The following is a 17,406-nucleotide window of genomic DNA, read 5'->3' on the forward strand; positions in this document are numbered from 1 at the left end:
ACAGTTATCAACTGGGAGACAAATTCTGCACCAAGTGGAAGATCCAACAGGTTGCTAACAAACCTAGCAAACAACTTTGTTTCCCAAAAAGTAGAGAAGGGAACAAGGGGATCAGCCATATTGGACTTAATTCTCACTAACAGAGATGAAATGATAAAAGGTGTTGAAGCTACAGGAACCTTGGGGCAAGTGATCATGCAATATTGGAATTCAACGTTATGCAAGCACAAGTAGTAGAACAAAGTGTCAAACTAGAGTCTTTGACTTTAAGAGAACTAATTTTAATAAACTTAGAGAGAGCTTGGGAAGGATTCCATGGATGAGAATCCTCAAGGGCAGGGGTCAGCAACCTGTGGCTCTGGAACCGCATGTAGCTCTTTCACCCCTCTACTGCGGCTCCCTGTCACTCAAAATATGCGTCACAACCGCCAATGTGCGACACCTGCCTGGCACACGATTTATTGAGCTCTTCAACCCCCGGTAGGCCAACTATAGATAAATCCAAGAAAAGAAAAGTTTCAGAAGAAAACAGAACATTTAATTCCAACTACATTTGCTAGTTTTGTGGCCGCTCAAGAAATAGTCAGGCACGGGAAGGGTTTTGTGACTCCCGGTGTTTTCTTTTCTGTGGGAAATGGGTCCAAATGGCTCTTTGTGTGTTTAAGATTGCAGACCCTTGCTCAAGGGGAAAACAACTCAAGAAGCTTGGGAAATTTTGAAAAGTGAGATTATAAAAACCCAATCTAGCACAATATCAATGAAGAAGAAAAATAACAGCTCTCAAAAGTAACCAGCATGGCTGCATAAAGAACTCTCTGACAAAAAGGACAAGTATAAAAAGTGGAAAGAGGGGCAAATAACTAAGGCAGAATAACAGCAAATAGCCCGAGCCTATAAAGATAAAGTGAGGAAAGCTAAGGCTCACAATCAACAAAGGCTTGCGACGAATGTAAAAAATAACAGAAAAAAGCTTCTTCCAACATGTTAAAAACAAGAAAAAAGTCAAGGAAACAATTGGTCCATTGTTAGGAGAAAGAAGGTGACAAGCAACAGGGAGAAAGCAGAACTACTTAACTTGTTTTTTGCATCTGTCTTTACACCGAGGGAAAAAACAGTCCAACCTTGTCAGAGTTTGTTGTAGAAATTAAATCCAGAAAGTACACACAGGCAGACTGATGCAGCAGGATTCATTAATTTCTTTATATACATAATAATACATGAATTCTTCTTCAACGTGGTAGCAGTTACAAGCAAAACACAAGGCAGGAGAGAACAGTTAGTTTCATTTCAGCAGGCTAGTTCAGGCTTGTTTCATTTCAGAACTGAGCACAGAGCTTAATACAAAGAGAGCCTCCTCTATACAGATCAGTTAAGCTTCTGCACAGACTCAGTTGCCTAAACCATGCGTAGACTTCTAGCTTAAGTTTCTATTTATAAACAGCCTTCATTTGCTTAGTCTGTTACCATGCCAATTCATTGGCTGACCTTATTACCATGTCTCCATTCAGTCCCCATTGGCTGATCTATTCCAGTCCATGAATATTCATACTCTGACAAACCTATCAAAAACAGCAACACAAAAAACAGATTAGGAACCCAAGTTAAAATAGGGAAGAAAATGGTAAGTGAATACCTGTCTACCTAGACAAGTTCAAATCACTAGGACCAGATGGATTACACTCAAAGGTTCTGAAGGAATGGGCAGATGAGATCTCAGAACCACTGTACAATATCTTTCAAAGATCCTGGAGCACCGGGGAACTGCCAGAGGACTGGAAAAAAACTAATGCAGTTCCCATCTTCAAAAAAGGAAAAAAAATTAGATCCAGGAAACTATAGACCAGGGCCGGATTTTCCTATAGGCTAACTAGGCTTCAGCCTAGGGCCTCAAGATCAAGAGGGGACTACACAGTGGTGGGATTCTGGGGGTTCTAGGGGGTTCAGCCGAACCCTTTGTTAAATTGCTGGCTCGCCCGCCCCTCGCCTCCCATCCGCGCGGCGCCAGCCTACCGTAGCCAGGGGTAGGCAATTGTGGCTCTTTTACAACCTGTGGACTTCAACTTCCAGAATTCCTGAGACAGCTTGGCTGTCTCAGGAATTCTGGGAATTGAAGGCCACAGGTTGTAAAAGAGCCACAATTGCCCACCCCTTCCCTAGCCTGAGTTCCGCTGCCTGGGATCCACGTGGGCTCCGGACGCAAGAGAGCAGGATGGAGAAAGCAGCTTCCACGCCTTCACTCACTCTCACTCTCTGCTCTGTTGGATCGCCGGCCGTTCGCTTACCCCGCCCACTCCCCATCTATTGCTGCCTCCGATGGCTAGAGGAAAAAAAAAACTTCAAATTCTTGCCGCGGGGCTTCAAAGGGCCGCCCTAGAGCCAGTGGTGCAGCCGAACCCTTTGTTAAATTGCTGGCTTGCCCCGCCCCTCCGCACCACTATTTATTGCCAATAAATAGTGGTGGGCGAGGGGCGGGGGAGCTAGCAATTTAACAAAGGGTTCGGTGTTTTTTTTGTAATTTTATTGGCCCACGGAGCTTCAGCATAGGCTAATTGGCCTCCCGGCTCTCAGCTGATTTGTCTCAGCTGTTTTGCTCAGGGCTCTTCTGCTTCCTTGCAAAGAGTGCTGATTTTTTTCCCCCTAGCTACACTGAGAAACAAAACTGAAACTGCTTTGCTGTTGCTGCAAGGTTGGAAAATTAGGCAGGCAGAATTCTTTTCTTTTTCTTCACCAAAAAAGGTAGGTGCAAACAATGGGAAATTTAGGGAAAAAGAGGAGAGTTCAGGATTTTAAAACACAAAAGAAAAAAGCTCTATTTAACTAGGGAATTGTAATAATTGAGATACTATTAATTGTATATTTCTGAAAGCAGAAATGGTTAAGTTGTGGTTTGGAGGAATATATGGGGGAAATTATTTGGTTTATTATTATTGGTAAATATAATTAATTGATTTGTAACAAATTGGATTGCATGGAAATAATTGGAATATTCATGTTCATATTGATTAATATACAAAAAAGGTAGTTATATAACTAATTGATTTATATTAAAATGTTGAATTTATATTAAACAACTAATATTACATAATTAACCAATGTGAGGATGGATATAAAAATAGATGACAATGGGAAGGGGTATAATATAGAATAGAAGGGAAAAATTGAATTTGATTAAGATTAGAGATGAGGATGAAGGGTAATATTAGTTTTTTACAAAAATAGATGAGGAATAAATATGGCAAAAAGGAAATATAGAAATTGTAAATTTAATTGAAATGACTAAACACTGTTTAAATTTGTGAACCAGCCAAATACTCTGTTCAAAGAAAATACATTGTATGTTTGTATGTGTGTTTCTAATTATTGTTATTTATTCATATTTGTTCTCTTTTATTCTTTAAAGTTTAACAATTAATTCTTTATCTTAATATCTTTATATTTGTTTGGGGTTGGCTTTCTTCCCTTTCATCTTTTTTATTGTACAGCAATCTTTCTCCTCAAACCTACCACCTCTCTCTTTTCTTTCCTTCTTACTTTCTCTTCCTCCCCCTCTTCTTCTCCTCCCTACTTCCTCTTCCTTTCTCCTTCTCCTCCTCTCTTCCTACCTCTCTTACCCTCACTCCTACTCTAATTTCCCTTCCCTTCCTTCATCCCTCTCTATTGCTGTATCCTTTTATGCATATGGACTACTCAGAGGGCTGAAAAAGTTATTTTTGACTGATCCTCGCACTTTTGACCAGTCCTCGAACTTACGACTGTCCTCACATTTTATGTTTTTGCCCTATCTTGTCACCATGGTGAAGAGAAGCAGTTGTGAAATGAGTGACATGGTTGTTAAGAAAGCTGCACGGGCATAAATGTGAGGATGGTCATAAGTGTGAGGACTGGTCAAAAGTGCGAGGCCCAGTCAGAAATGACTTTTTTCAGCCCTCTGAGTAGTCCCTATGCACATAGCCACGCCCACCCGGTCACATGACGAGCTACCCACGCCTACACAGTCACGTGACCAGCTAGCCACGCCCACCTAGTCACATGATTGCCAAGCCACACCCCCAACTAAGCCACGCCCACAGAACCTGTTGTTAAAAAAATTGAATCCCACCACTGGTGAAAGGGCCTCATAAGTGGAATAGCCTAGGGCCTCTATTCATCTAAATCCGGCCCTGCTATAGACCTATCAACCTAACCTAACCAGGGAAGATTCTGGAAAAGATAATCAAGCAACGAATCAGCAGACACCTAGAAGCAAACAAAGAAATAACCAAAAGCCAACATGCGTTTGTCAAAAAGAGATCATGACAGACTAATCTTATTGCATTCTTTGACAAAGTGACAAAATTAGTGGACCAGAGGAATGCTGTCAATATAATTTACTTGGACTTCAGTAAGGCATTTGAGAAAGTAGACCATAACCTACTACTAGATAAAGTAGAAAAATGTGGGTTAGACAGCATCACCACCAGATGGATTCATAACTGGCTGACCAATCGTACTCAATGTGTAATCCTCAATTTCAGCTTTATGAGCTTAAGTTGCAAATGTGAATTTCTGTTCTGAGGTGCTTAAGAGTTGCTGTTGCTTCAAAGTTAAGCTTCAAATTTTGATTGATCACATTCTCAGACATCATTTGTTCCTTTCCTAAAACAGCAACCAAAATCAAATGTATAAATTGCTTTTAAAATGTTGTTTATCCAGGCACATTTCATATATCATTGACTGTCTGAATATATAAAGATACACAATGTTTCTGTCTAGAAATTATTGACTTTTTAAAAATACATGTTTATATCACTCTTGGTGGTTTATTGCGTTTATTTAATTTCTTTTTCAGGGTATCTTCCCATCCAGCTTTGTTCACTTGAAAAATGTATGTGTTAAGAACAAAGGGTAAGTGGAAATTCGAAAACCCTGAATTTTAGCAAAAGACAAGGAAAAGACTTTGGTATCTTATAGCATTCCTAATGTAGTGGCAATATATTTAATGTGACAAATAATTAAGCATATGGAAATATCTGTATTTAATTAAATTACTTCATTATACTTTATTTAATTTAACTCTTTTTAAGCTGACCCAATTACTTTTTTGTGTATGCTGGTCAAGAATGGGACCTTCAGGCTCCTACCCTTGGCCGTGCCTCCTTCACCTCCAGCCTCCCATCTCAGCCCATTTACAGCCAGCTTTCCTCCTCTGCTAGGCCTCCCCCAGCCATTTGCCCTGGCCAATGGGCCTCTGGCCCTCTGGCCCATGCTCTTTGGCCCAGCCCATTCACCGAGACACCCTTTGGCCACACGGCCTGCCTGAATGTCTTCTCCCTCACTGCCCCTCTTGCAGCTTTTTGTGGTGATTTATTTTTCTTTTTTTCAGTCTTTCTTATTTTCTTTTGGAATAAACTCTACATGTCAAGATCCAGCTGCTGCCAAGGTCCCCTGTACCTGATCCTGCCTGCCTGACCCCGAGCGGGCAGTTGGTGCCAGGCAGGTGGCAGGGAAATGGGGAAAAATGCACCGAACTGCTGTCTCAGCAACGGCAAATGTCAGACTCAATTGCAGTCATAAAGTTGAGCAGGAGACCCTTGAAAAGTCATGGAATAACAAAGTTGGAAGGGACATTGGAGGTCATCTAGTCCAACCCCCTGCTCGAGCAGGGTTATATTTATGACGTTCGCCATAAAGACAGGTAAAGAAATTTCAGCTTGTCCTCAACTTACGACTGCAGTGGAACCCCAAATTTATGTTGCTAAAGGGTCTTCCGGGCAGTATTCCTTGATTTACAACCATAATTGAGCCCAACATTTCTGTCTCTAAGCGACACACTTATTAAGTGAGTTTGGCCCCATGTCACGACCTGTCTTGCCGCCATCATTAAGTGAATCCCTGCCAGTGTTAACTTAGTTACATGGTTGTTAAGTGAACCCTGGCTTCCTGCTTGTCGGAAGGTCACAAAAGGGCTCTATGACCTCATAAATATCAGGTGCCAAGCGTTTGATTTTTTTATTCTGTGACTACGGGGATGCTGCGATGGTCATAAGTGTGGAATAGGGTCCTAAGTCCTTTTTTTGGTGCTTAGTGACCAATGGTCACTAAGTAAATAGTTGTAAATTGAGGATTATCATTCAGTTCATTTAGTGACCATTGAAAGGTACAACGAAGAAAATGACTTAAAACTGGTTTTCACACTTATGACTGTCGCTTCATCCCTGTGGTCACGTGATCACAATTCAGACTTTTGGCAACTGACTCATATTTATGACAGTCACAGCATCCCAGAATCATGGGATCCCCTTTTGCGACCTTCTGCCAAGCAAAGTCAAATGGGGAATCTGGATTCGCTTAACAACCCTGCTCTAATTTAACAACTGCATTGATTCTCTTAACAACAGTAGCAAGAAAGCTCATCAAAGGAGGCAAAACTCAAGCAACGTCTCACTTAGCAATGAGTGTAGTGACTCAAGTGTGGTTGTGTCAAGAACTACCTATAAAAGAAATGAAATTGCAGCTTGGAAGAGCCTTTAGCCAGATAAATTTGAGCCTCCATTGTGGTCGTAAGGTGAGGATCAGCTGTACTGAAGTCTAATTTCCTAACCATTGGGCTAAATCCAAGATACAATCTGGGGAATCCGAGATACAATCTGGGGAAGAGGAGATTTTACTTTGAATGGTGATCGTAAGTTGGAGGACTCCCTCTATTCTGTTTGAATGCCGGATCGGCATCCTGTTGGATGGTTGACCATCCTTCCACCTTCTCCGCTCTCTCAAAAACCCAACATCTTAATAACGAAAGGAGATTTTCCACCTGGCGCTGCTGTACATCTCTCTTCCCCACCTCTGAGCATGTACTGAGTTCAGCTGGCCTTGATCAGATGGGATTAATTCTATTTATGCCACATGCTTCGGATGGCCGCTTGGCCAGATCCCAAATCAATCCAATTCAGCCTTTCCCTCCAGCCTTTCCCTCCCTTCTATTTATGACCACAAATTGAGACTGAGCTTTACATTGTGAAATGAACAATTTACAAAGCGAATTTGTCCCATTTTCTGACTTCTCTCGCCATGTTTGTGAAGGAAATCGCTGCAGGTGTTAAATCAGTCACATGGTCATTGTGGTCAGAGATTTGGCTTCCCCAAATCTCCGTTGCTAAGCAAGACAGCTGTTCAGTGAGCTTGGACCCATTTTACGAGTTTTCTTGTTACCGCTGTTAAATGAATCATTGTCAAGTCAGTCAGGCAGTCTTTAAGTGAAGCCGGCTCCCCCAGTGACTTTGCTTGTCAGATGGTCACAAAATCCGTGGTTTTGGGGTGTGGTATCATCAGTACACTGATGATATCCAGCTTTTTATATCCACCCCAAACCAGCCCAGTGATGCCCTTGACGTGATGTCCCATTGCCTGGAAACGGTATGGACCAGGATGGGGAGGAACAGGCTCCGACTCAACCCTGCCAAGACCAAGTGGCTGTGGGTACCGGCATCTTGGTCCGATTGAGATCTTCCATCGTTGACCATCGGGGTGAGGTGTTACCCCCTGTGGATAGGGCTCGCAACTTGGGTGTCCTCCTGGATTCACGGTTGTCTCTGGAAGATCATGTAACGACAGTGGCCAGGGGGACATTTGCCCAGGTTCGCCTTGTACGCCAGTTGCGCCCTTACTTGGACCAAGATGCCTTACTCATGCGCTGGTCACCTCCCGTCTTGACTACTGCAACGTTCTCTACCTAGGGCTGCTTTTGAAAACCACTCGAAGGCTTCAGCTGGTGCAGAATGCGGCCGCGTGGGTTGTAATGGGAGCGTCCTGACACTCCCATGTTACACACCTCCTGCGCAACTTGCATTGGTTACCGGTTGCCCTTCAGGTGAGGTTCAAGGTGCTGGTTATTACCTACAAAGCCCTTCATGGCCTAGGCCCAGGATATTTGTCAGACCCCCTGCAGCCAGTGACAATCCCCAATTGCCCGGTGCATTCCCACAGACAGGGCCTCCTCAGGATGCCGTCGGCCAGACAGTGTCGGCTGACGACCCCCAGGGGGGAGCTTTCTCTGTGGGCACACCCACCCTCTGGAACCAGCTTCCTTTGGACCTCCGGATGGCCCCTGACCTTTGCTCGTTCCGCCGCGACTTGAAGACCTAGTTGTTCCGCAGCCTGGACTGATGGGGGAGGGAGGGTAATTAATTTTTAAATTGTTTTAAATTGGGATTTTAATTTTATATTGGCAGGAATTATGCATTTTACCGCTGTGAGCCGCCCTGAGTTCTCGGAGATAGGGCGGCATACAAATTGCATAAAATAAATAAATAAAATAAAAAGAGGAATCACATGACACCAGGACATTGTGACCATCTTAAATGCAAGTCAGTTGCTAAGCAACTGATTGTAAATCATGTGACCGTTGGGATAATGCAATGGTCGTAAGTGTGAAAAATGGTCATCAGCGGCCTTGTAACTTTGAATGGTCAGAGTATGAACTGTTGTAATTCGAGGATTACCTGTACTGTTTTCCAATTTGATGGCAGTCCTTGACTTACGACCATCATGGCCAATCTTGACAGATGTCGTATATCCGTACCTAAGATTGCACTGTACGGAAGATCATATATCCTTCACACAACCTTCCTATGATGGTCACATAGCGAGACAGTTGTCAAACAGGACCATCCAACCATTTTATGACCGTTGTTGCGGCAGTCACTAAGCAAATCCCACCATGGTTAAACAAACATCACCATTGTTAAACCAAAACCCTGGTTTGCTATGGCCTTGACAGCTGGAACTTCAGAACTGGGACATACAGTTGGTTACCTCCCCCCCATAGGTTATAACTTGGAATGGTCACTAAGCGAGTGGTCATAGATTGAGGACTTCCTGTTACAAGACTTATTGAATTGGTTCAATTCCAGCACATCTGGAATCAGCTTTGTACAGAGTGTATGAGTGACTCTGCTACATGGTCTTTGGAGTATCTTGAGTTTATTTTGGTCTGTACGTAATCTTAGCTGGTTTTGACTAGCCACACTCAATTACCAAAGCAACTTTTTTTTTAGTTGAAAAGTAATGCCACTTTGGATTTTTATTTGACAGTTTTTTCTTCTGATTTTAATAGGCAGTTTGAAATTATTATTCCAGCAGAAGATTCTGTTATTACAGAGATGACTTCCACTTTAAGAGACTGGGGGACAATGTGGAAACAGCTTTATGTGGTAAATAAATCATTATTTTTCAATAGACAATATACTGTATTTGTGTATACAGTACTGCTTTTTGACAATATGTTCACAATCCTTCAAAACAGAACATGCAACAGAAGAAAACAATGTAATCTTACCTGTGTTGAAAGAGAAACATATGCTAACATACACTGTGTTGAAAGAGAAACATATAATATCAAAAGAAAGCATAACAATGGCAATGGGCAAGCATTATAAGATCTTTTAAAGAACTTTCAGATACAGTAAAATACATTTTAGATTCAGGTGTTGGAAGAAAAGGCTGAAATCCCCATGGCATATGTAGTGATCAATAACTATAATTAAATATCAGAGATTTCTCCTTGATTCTTTAATGTTCCAACTTTAAAAAATCCATTTAAAAAAATTATTTTAGAAAAGATTATGTATGCCTCGTCTAGGAATTTTTAGGGAGACATATGCAAGATAAATTTCTTAGGGTATAACTAAAACATTTATTCATGTGTTACATATTTGTGATATTGGGTTTACTGGTTTTCTTGCTTCAGTAGTAACATTGGGTAGAATATACAGCTCCACTCTGGTTCTCCCACTCTTCTTAAATGTGGAAGGAATCAATAAATGAATACATTATAACTTTTAAAATCAGAATGTTGTTTTTGTCAGCAAGCGTGTTTTGACTGCTTTATTCAAAGATTCTAAATTCAGGCCTGAATCCAAAGAAAGATAGATATCTATAAAGACAACTCTATATATATACACACATTCCTTACAGAATGGATGTGGGCATGCATGTGCGCAACCCCCCCCCCCCGCGCTTCCTCCGCTTTTGGCAAGCGACGGTAAAAAGGTTAGCCATCACTGCCCTACACCATTTTTGACAAATGACAATCCAATCTCTTCTTGAAACACACCAACAACAGCCAAACCTCCTGCAACTGACCCCATCTCAGACACACCAACAACAGCCAAACCTCCTACAACTGACTCCATCCCATTGGGGTCACAACCCCTGGTGATCACAGAAAAGGAAGTGCCAGGAAAAGCACCAGGCCCAGACACGATAACTCTTTCTTGCTTAAAAGTCTGTGCTGACCAATTGGCCCCCATCTTCACCTGAATCTTCAATAAATCACTAGAGATGTGCCATGTACCTTCTTGCTTCAAATGCTCCACTATCATCCCAGTGCCGAAGAAGCCCTCCATCAAGGAACTGAATGACTACAGACCAGTTGCTCTAACATCTGTAGTTATGAAAACCTTTGAAAGGCTAGTGATGTCCCACCTGAAAACCATCACAGATCTGCTGTTAGACCCCCTGCAATTTGCATACTGAGCAAATAGATCGACAGATGATGCTGTTAATGTGGCTCTGCACTACATCCTACAACATCTTGAATCTCCAAAGACCTATGCAAGGGTCCTCTTTGTAGACTTTAGTTCAGCATTCAATACCATCATACCGGACATTTTTCTAACTAAACTAAATCAGTTAGCGGAACCTGAACACACTTGTAAGGACTCTGGGCGGCTTACACCAAAGATAGCATACTAAATAGCATATTGCCCCCAACAATCTGGGTCCTCATTTTACTCACCTCAGAAGGATGGAAGGCTGAGTCAACCTTCAGCCAGTGAGATTTGATCCGCTGATCTGCTGAACTAGCTAGTCAGCTGAAGTAGCTGCAGTACTGCACTCTAACCACTGCGCCACCTCGGCTCTTATCAAACAGTAGAGACCTTCAAATTTCTAGGTTCTATCATATCTCAAGCGCTAAAATGGACACTTAACATCAAAAACACCTACCATCCTCTCAGAATGAAAAACATGTAAAAAACCCCCACATTGTTAAGGAAATTCCACCTGAAATACCCTCACAAACCATCGTAAATGTGAATGTATTATATATTTTATGTCTTTCTAGGTGGATTTTCCATTTTTCTGAGGGGGATTTGGATTTGTCACATTTAGTTCTCTTTCCTATGTATCCTAAGTATCATATTTCCTACCTGGTCCTCTTTGTATAAACTTTAACCTGATTTATAACCATTGCCTGGCACCAGAAATACCTGGAGAATTCTCATCTCCTGGGAAATGAGAGGGGAAGGGGGGATATATGGATTGCAAGATGGCCCTGAGAAGCTCTACTTATCTGCTTCTCAGAGAGGCTGGTATGATATCATCTTCACACCGGCGAATTGGTGGGAATCCACATTGGATTGTGGGGAGGGGTTCCTAATTTCCTTTATTCTGGACTGCATGCCCTGAGGGACCTCAGAGCCTGCTTTGAATGTTTTTTTGTTTTTTTTTAAATCAACTTATTTATTTTTTAAAAAACAAAAACAAAACATAAAAACATTATCATTTCAAACAATTATAGATAGTGTGTCGATTGGTGACATTTTTTGTGTTGCTCCTCTTTTCACCTTATCACTAAACATCTCAACTTATTTCCGTATACATTTTTTTACTTATTTTATCTTATCTCAACTAGTTTCATAATTATCTCCAGGTTTTATTGTCCATCCATTGATAAAATAAATCCAATTGATAAAATAAATATTGTTTATCTTCCTGTTCTCTTATTTTTAATGTCAATTTGCTCATTTCAGCACATTCCATCATTTTCTTAATGATTTCTTCATCAATAGGTATCTTTTCTCCTTTCCAGTTTTTGGCAAATACAATTCTAGCCGCTGTTAAAAGGTTCACAATTAAATATTGCAAATCTTTGTTATATGTCTCTGGTAAGATCCCTAATAAAAATATCTCTGGTTTCAAGTCAATATGTCTCTGTCATTTTTTCCAACCATGTGTGTATCTTAGTCAATATCTCTTTGCTTCTGCGCATGTCCACCACATGTGGTAATAAGATCCTGGAGTCTGGTGACATTTCCAACACTTCTCTGATTTATTCTGGAACATCCTGGCTATCCTCGTTGGGGATAGATGCCACCTGTAAAACATCTTCTACAAATTCTCCTTATATGCTGCAGACATTGTCATTTTATAATTATGTGAGCACAATTTTTGCCATTTCTCTAAATCAATACCATACCCAAAATTCTTCCCCCACGCTATCATTGATTCTTTAACTTGTTCATCTTCCAATTTTACCTCTAACAAATATCCATATAACTTTTTAATTACATGGTCATCAGAACCCAATAAAATCTTATCCAGATTAGTCAAAACATTATAAAAACCTTCTTGTTTGAGATCTTCTCGATAGCTAGAAAGTATTTGCATATATGAAAACCAGTCCATCTTACATCCCTGCTCTTCTATTTCCTGCTTTAATTTGAGTTCACCTTTTTCATCCAATAATTCCCTATATCTAACAATTTGTTCTCTCCTAAATGTCACTGGAGATGAAAAAGCTTCAGTTGTAGATACCCAGACTGGAATCTTCAAATAGTGATGTTTTTTAACCACCTCCCAGTTCAGCCATAAGGCTTCCTGTAACTGAAAATACCCCTGTATTTCTAATTCCCTTTATTCTGGACTGCATGCCCTGAGGGACCTCAGAAACTGCTTTGAATGTTGCTTTGCTTTCATCCCTTTTCAATAAAAGGTTTCTTTTGAAATACAAGGTTTTCAAGAGTTCGTACTTTCTTGGAAGGGGGGAGAGGCTGATCCTTACACATTCTATGTTTTAGCCTCCTAATCATCCTGGTTGCTCTTCTCTGTATTTGTATTTGCATACAAATAAGAAGAAACTCACTACCAAAGCAAACTACACATCCATAAATGTGTATTTAAACAAAGGAGGATTTTTTAAAAGAAAAGATTAATTTAGTTTGACTATTTCCATCTCAATAAGCATGGTTTTCCCTCTTTTCCTGGATTATGCTTCTGGAACAGCAACAAATTTGAATAAGAGACATGATTTTGATAATCTGAAAATTAACTTCTGTATTTGACAGAGAAATGAAGGTGATCTATTTCACCGACTGTGGCACATAATGAATGAAATCCTAGATCTGCGACGTCAGGTACTGGTGGGTCATCTGACCCATGATCGGATGAAGGATGTAAAAAGGCACATTACTGCTCGCTTGGACTGGGGCAATGAGTGAGTAAGAGTCAATTGATAAAACTGTTACATTGGTTGCCATTCATTGCTATTTTAATGTTTATGGCAAGATGACAAAAAGGCAATGGATTTTGCTGTGTGCTGATAGCTTGTTGCAAGTGGGCTGTGACATAAAGAATAAGCAGCTTTTCAGTAAGAAGGTTTAAAAAACCTTTATTGATGTCCTTAGGCTGTTTATACTCAATAAACAGACAATTTCTAGTAAAACCTCTTGTTTAAATGGAAGACAGTTCTTTTCTTGCCAAAGTCTTCTGTCTATTTGATCAGAAGAAGTTTTTCTTAAATTGTGAAGGCTGCAGGTAAGAGAAATGTTAAGAAGAGCCCTGTAGTTCTTTGAATGCTGCCAATTGCCTGAATTTATACCCTTCTTTGTTCAGTAACATAGGATGGCACTGTATTTTGATTTGGAAGTTCCAGACAGATAGTAGGAGCTGACCATGTAGATCTTTCCCATCACATTAATACTATACAAGGAATCCCTGAAAGATCATCATATCTGTCCTATAAAATAGTGTGAGAATATATGTCCTTGACTTAACAATGGAATGTTTAACAACCATTCAAAATTACAGTGACTCTGAAATGTACTTTATGGTCCATAAAGCACTCCTGCCCAGCCATCAGAAAATGTATTGTGTCCCCTCTCCCCATCACATAATTGCGATCTGGATGCTCATCATGTGATGACCATTTGCAGCCACCACCTTTTGGCTTCTCCAGAAAATCAGTGGGGAGGTAAGGATGGAAGTTTGCAAATTGCTGTGCCCTGCTGAAATGACTCTCTCTTGTCTCTGGGAGCTGGCTGAGAGACTTGCTTATTGAGAGGAGCTGAATTCCTCCACCAGGGTGAAGAAATGGAGCTTATATTCTGAAGATCCAACCTCTATTCTTGCAATCCACCAGAGCAGTTCTTTTCAATGCATTGAGGGGAGACAAATTCCTCCTGGGGAGTGGAGAAATTAAGTTGAGATCCTGAAGATCCAAGCTCTGATCTTTATGCCTAATAAAACAGTTTCCTTCTGTGCATGGAGGAGAGCTGAACTCAGCATTTTATTCTGTCTGCTTAATGGCCACAACCAGGATTACAGTCACTGAGTCACATCTCATTTAATGATCACTTCGCTCAACACCCAAGATTCTGGTCCCAATTGTATTTGTAAGTGGAGGACTACTTATAGCAGTGTTGTCAAACCTTTTCAGCAGAATGCCGAAATGGGAGCGTGCGCACGTGGGGGGGAGTGCCAGAAACTGGAAGAGCAGCTCCCTGATGTGCCCGTGCAGGAGCGCCAGAAACTGGAAGAGCAGCTGAACAGCTGAGCTGCTGGTTTCTGGCGTGCGCATGAGTGCCGGTCACCTGGTCTTCCAGTTTCTGGTGCACATGCACGTGTGAAGACCAGTTGGCCGGTGCACAGGTGTGCGCTGGAATCCGGAAGAGCAATGGGCGATGGCTGGCGTGCCCAGAGAGGTGGCTCTCCGTGCCACTTCTGGCACATGTGCCATAGGTTCGCCATTACAGACCTATAGTATGGGATTGTGCCAAGAGCAAATATTCCTTATATGTCCCTAGGTGAAGAGGAACACTTTATTAGAGCTGCCTCAAAGATTTGCTATTTAATTTTCAAAAATAAATATTGTTAGTGCTTCTATTGCTTTTGGCTGATATTGCATCTAAATTTGATTTGTTCTGCTGCACTGAGTGAGATGAATTTCTATTTGGATAGAGTCAGAAAAGGTTACAAAGTAAAAAAAGTACCCACTGGCTTAAAGCATTCAAGAAATCTTTGCTGTTACCTGAATATTTGCTTGAAAACCTTGAGTAAATCAACCCACTGTTAGAATTTTTATGATAGACAGGTATTTCTTCATGTGTTTATGCTTACTAAATGCATACCATATCAAAGTCTTTCACTTTGCTTATTACTGAATACATAATGCTTGGAAAGTGAAGAATTCATAGAACAATATTTTGTTGGATATATTTTGAATGCTGCCAGGCATAGCTCATGCTGATCTTGACATTATCTTGCTGAATTTGAAAGACTAATTAGAGCATCTATAGAATAGAGATGAAGCTTGTCAGAAAGAATAAAAACAGTGGGTTTCTTATAGTTGATAATATTTGGAAGAAGAGCTGTCTAGAAAACATTTTGGTGCTTCCATTTCCTTTTAACAGCTACATTCCAATAGTAAGGTGGTGGATGTACAGCTCTTTTGGCTCATTCTTCAAAAATTCCAAGTATATTAGGACTTTTTTTTATGTCTCTTTGATGTATGTTTCCTGACAGATAAATAGACAGACCTTAGAAAATGAACCATGTCATATGGATAAATTTCTATTTCAGAAGTATGCAATCCAGAAATATTATCACTGATGTCTAAGATTTTTATTTTTTTAATTTTGCAGTCTAGCCCTGGGATTATCTGATGATCTTGCACTCAATATTCTAACCTGTTTACCTATTTGAGACCAGCCAAAGAAAACTATCTAAGAAAAAAGGAAACAAAGCAGCTGTGTACACATACATATGTGTACAAACACACATACACACAAATATTTGGAAACAACTGCATCTTCTTCCAGATCTCTCTGTCCCAAATGTGTATTTGTACACAGCTGATTTGTTTCCCTTTTTCATATAGGTATATATATGAAAGATGTAGATAGATGTATAGAAAATATAAATATACCTTCCAGATATATTTGGATAGATAGATAGATATATATATAGATAGATGGATGGATGGATGGATGGATGGAAGAAAGAAAAGAAAGAAAGAAAGAAAGAGAAAGAAAGAAAGAAAGAAAGAAAGAAAGAAAGAAAGAAAGAAAGATGGATGATAGGAAGATGCAGTTGTTCCCAAATAGCAGTTGTTGCAAACTAGCTGTTTTTTAACTTTAACAGCCCTTATGAATATTGGAAACTGACGAGGTGCTAGCTTTAGTTAAAAGCAGCTCTTTATTTTAATTCTAACTTTTACATTGATTTCAGGATAAAAACATAGCCTTTCTATTTTGCTTTCCTAAGTTGTTATTTTCCTGGACTGTGTTGTCAAAAATGTGAGTTATTTGCTATTAATCCCTTAGTGTTTTAGTACATAATTTTTAAAGTTAGATAATAGGTAGAGAGTGAATAAAGAATAAAACCATGCAATAGAAATGGCAGAAATGTGTTCTATTAATATTGCTTTTTATTATCTGTAATTTGCAATAATCATAGATTGTACATTGCATATTTTTCCTGTTAAGTGTGCAGGGATAATGGTAATAAGAATGATAGATTGCTTCAGATTTAAACTCTGTATGTTTTCTATAAATTTTAACTAAGGATTTTAAATTGTCCTTCTAATTAGACTTTGTACACATTTGCAGACAGCTAGGGTTAGATTTGGTTCCAAGAAAGGAATATGCAATGGTGGATCCAGAGGAAATCAGTATTACAGAGTTGTACCAATTGGTAAGCAAATAACTCATTTTATTTATGGGTGAATGCTGCTGTGTTGTGCGCTCTCCCCCTCCCCCTCCCTCCCTCCCCCTCCCCCCCTCTCCAAGATTGTCATGCAGAAGGAAAATCATTAAATCTATCCTGAGGTTTCTGGGAAAGAGTGCTAAAAATGTAATGGATATGTGAAAAAGTGACCTTTGTGTTTATCTGAAATAATGATTGGCTAATGAATCTAAAAACAAGATGTTGTCTAGTATTGTCTCACAAGAAACAGATGAACAATTCAAATGTTTGATTTAAACAATCACAAGTGGTTAACAAAAATAAAGTGATGAGCAAAAAATGCCTTTCTATATGTTTATATTTCATGAATTAAAATAAGCATAAACTGGTTTGATCTTTGTTTGGCACTCTAGATGGAACATCGTCATCGCAAAAAAGACACACCAATCCCAGCAAGCAGCCACCATCTCTTTGTGCAGATGAAGAGTTTGATGTGTTCTAATCTAGGAGAAGAACTAGAAGTTATCTTCTCACTTTTTGATAGTAAAGAGAATCGACCAATCAGGTAGCACCTCCTTTTTAATAATGAATGAAGAAATATACAGCTTTATCAGTTCTGGCGTTTACCTGGATAACAAAGTCATTTTGACTTTTTAACACTGAATCTTGAAGTCCATAAATATAGTC

The 17,406-nt window shown here is 40.0% G+C and overlaps 1 protein-coding gene across 1 annotated transcript in view; it reads left to right on the forward strand.

Moving 5' to 3' along the window:
* The window catches only part of DOCK4 (dedicator of cytokinesis 4), a 705,907-nt gene that overhangs the window by 172,040 nt on the left and 516,461 nt on the right, over window positions 1-17,406 (forward strand). Inside the window, exons 4-8 of the mRNA XM_070948091.1 lie at window positions 4,829-4,884; window positions 9,092-9,188; window positions 13,104-13,252; window positions 16,644-16,728; window positions 17,133-17,284. Coding sequence (XP_070804192.1) covers window positions 4,829-4,884; window positions 9,092-9,188; window positions 13,104-13,252; window positions 16,644-16,728; window positions 17,133-17,284 — 539 coding nt within the window. The remainder of the gene's footprint in view (window positions 1-4,828; window positions 4,885-9,091; window positions 9,189-13,103; window positions 13,253-16,643; window positions 16,729-17,132; window positions 17,285-17,406) is intronic.

The sequence above is a fragment of the Pituophis catenifer genome, unplaced genomic scaffold (genome assembly GCF_029215685.1).
Source record: "Pituophis catenifer annectens isolate HBS135680 unplaced genomic scaffold, rPitCat1.0.hap2 SCAF_7, whole genome shotgun sequence".
In the NCBI taxonomy this organism is placed as follows: Eukaryota; Metazoa; Chordata; class Lepidosauria; order Squamata; family Colubridae; genus Pituophis; species Pituophis catenifer.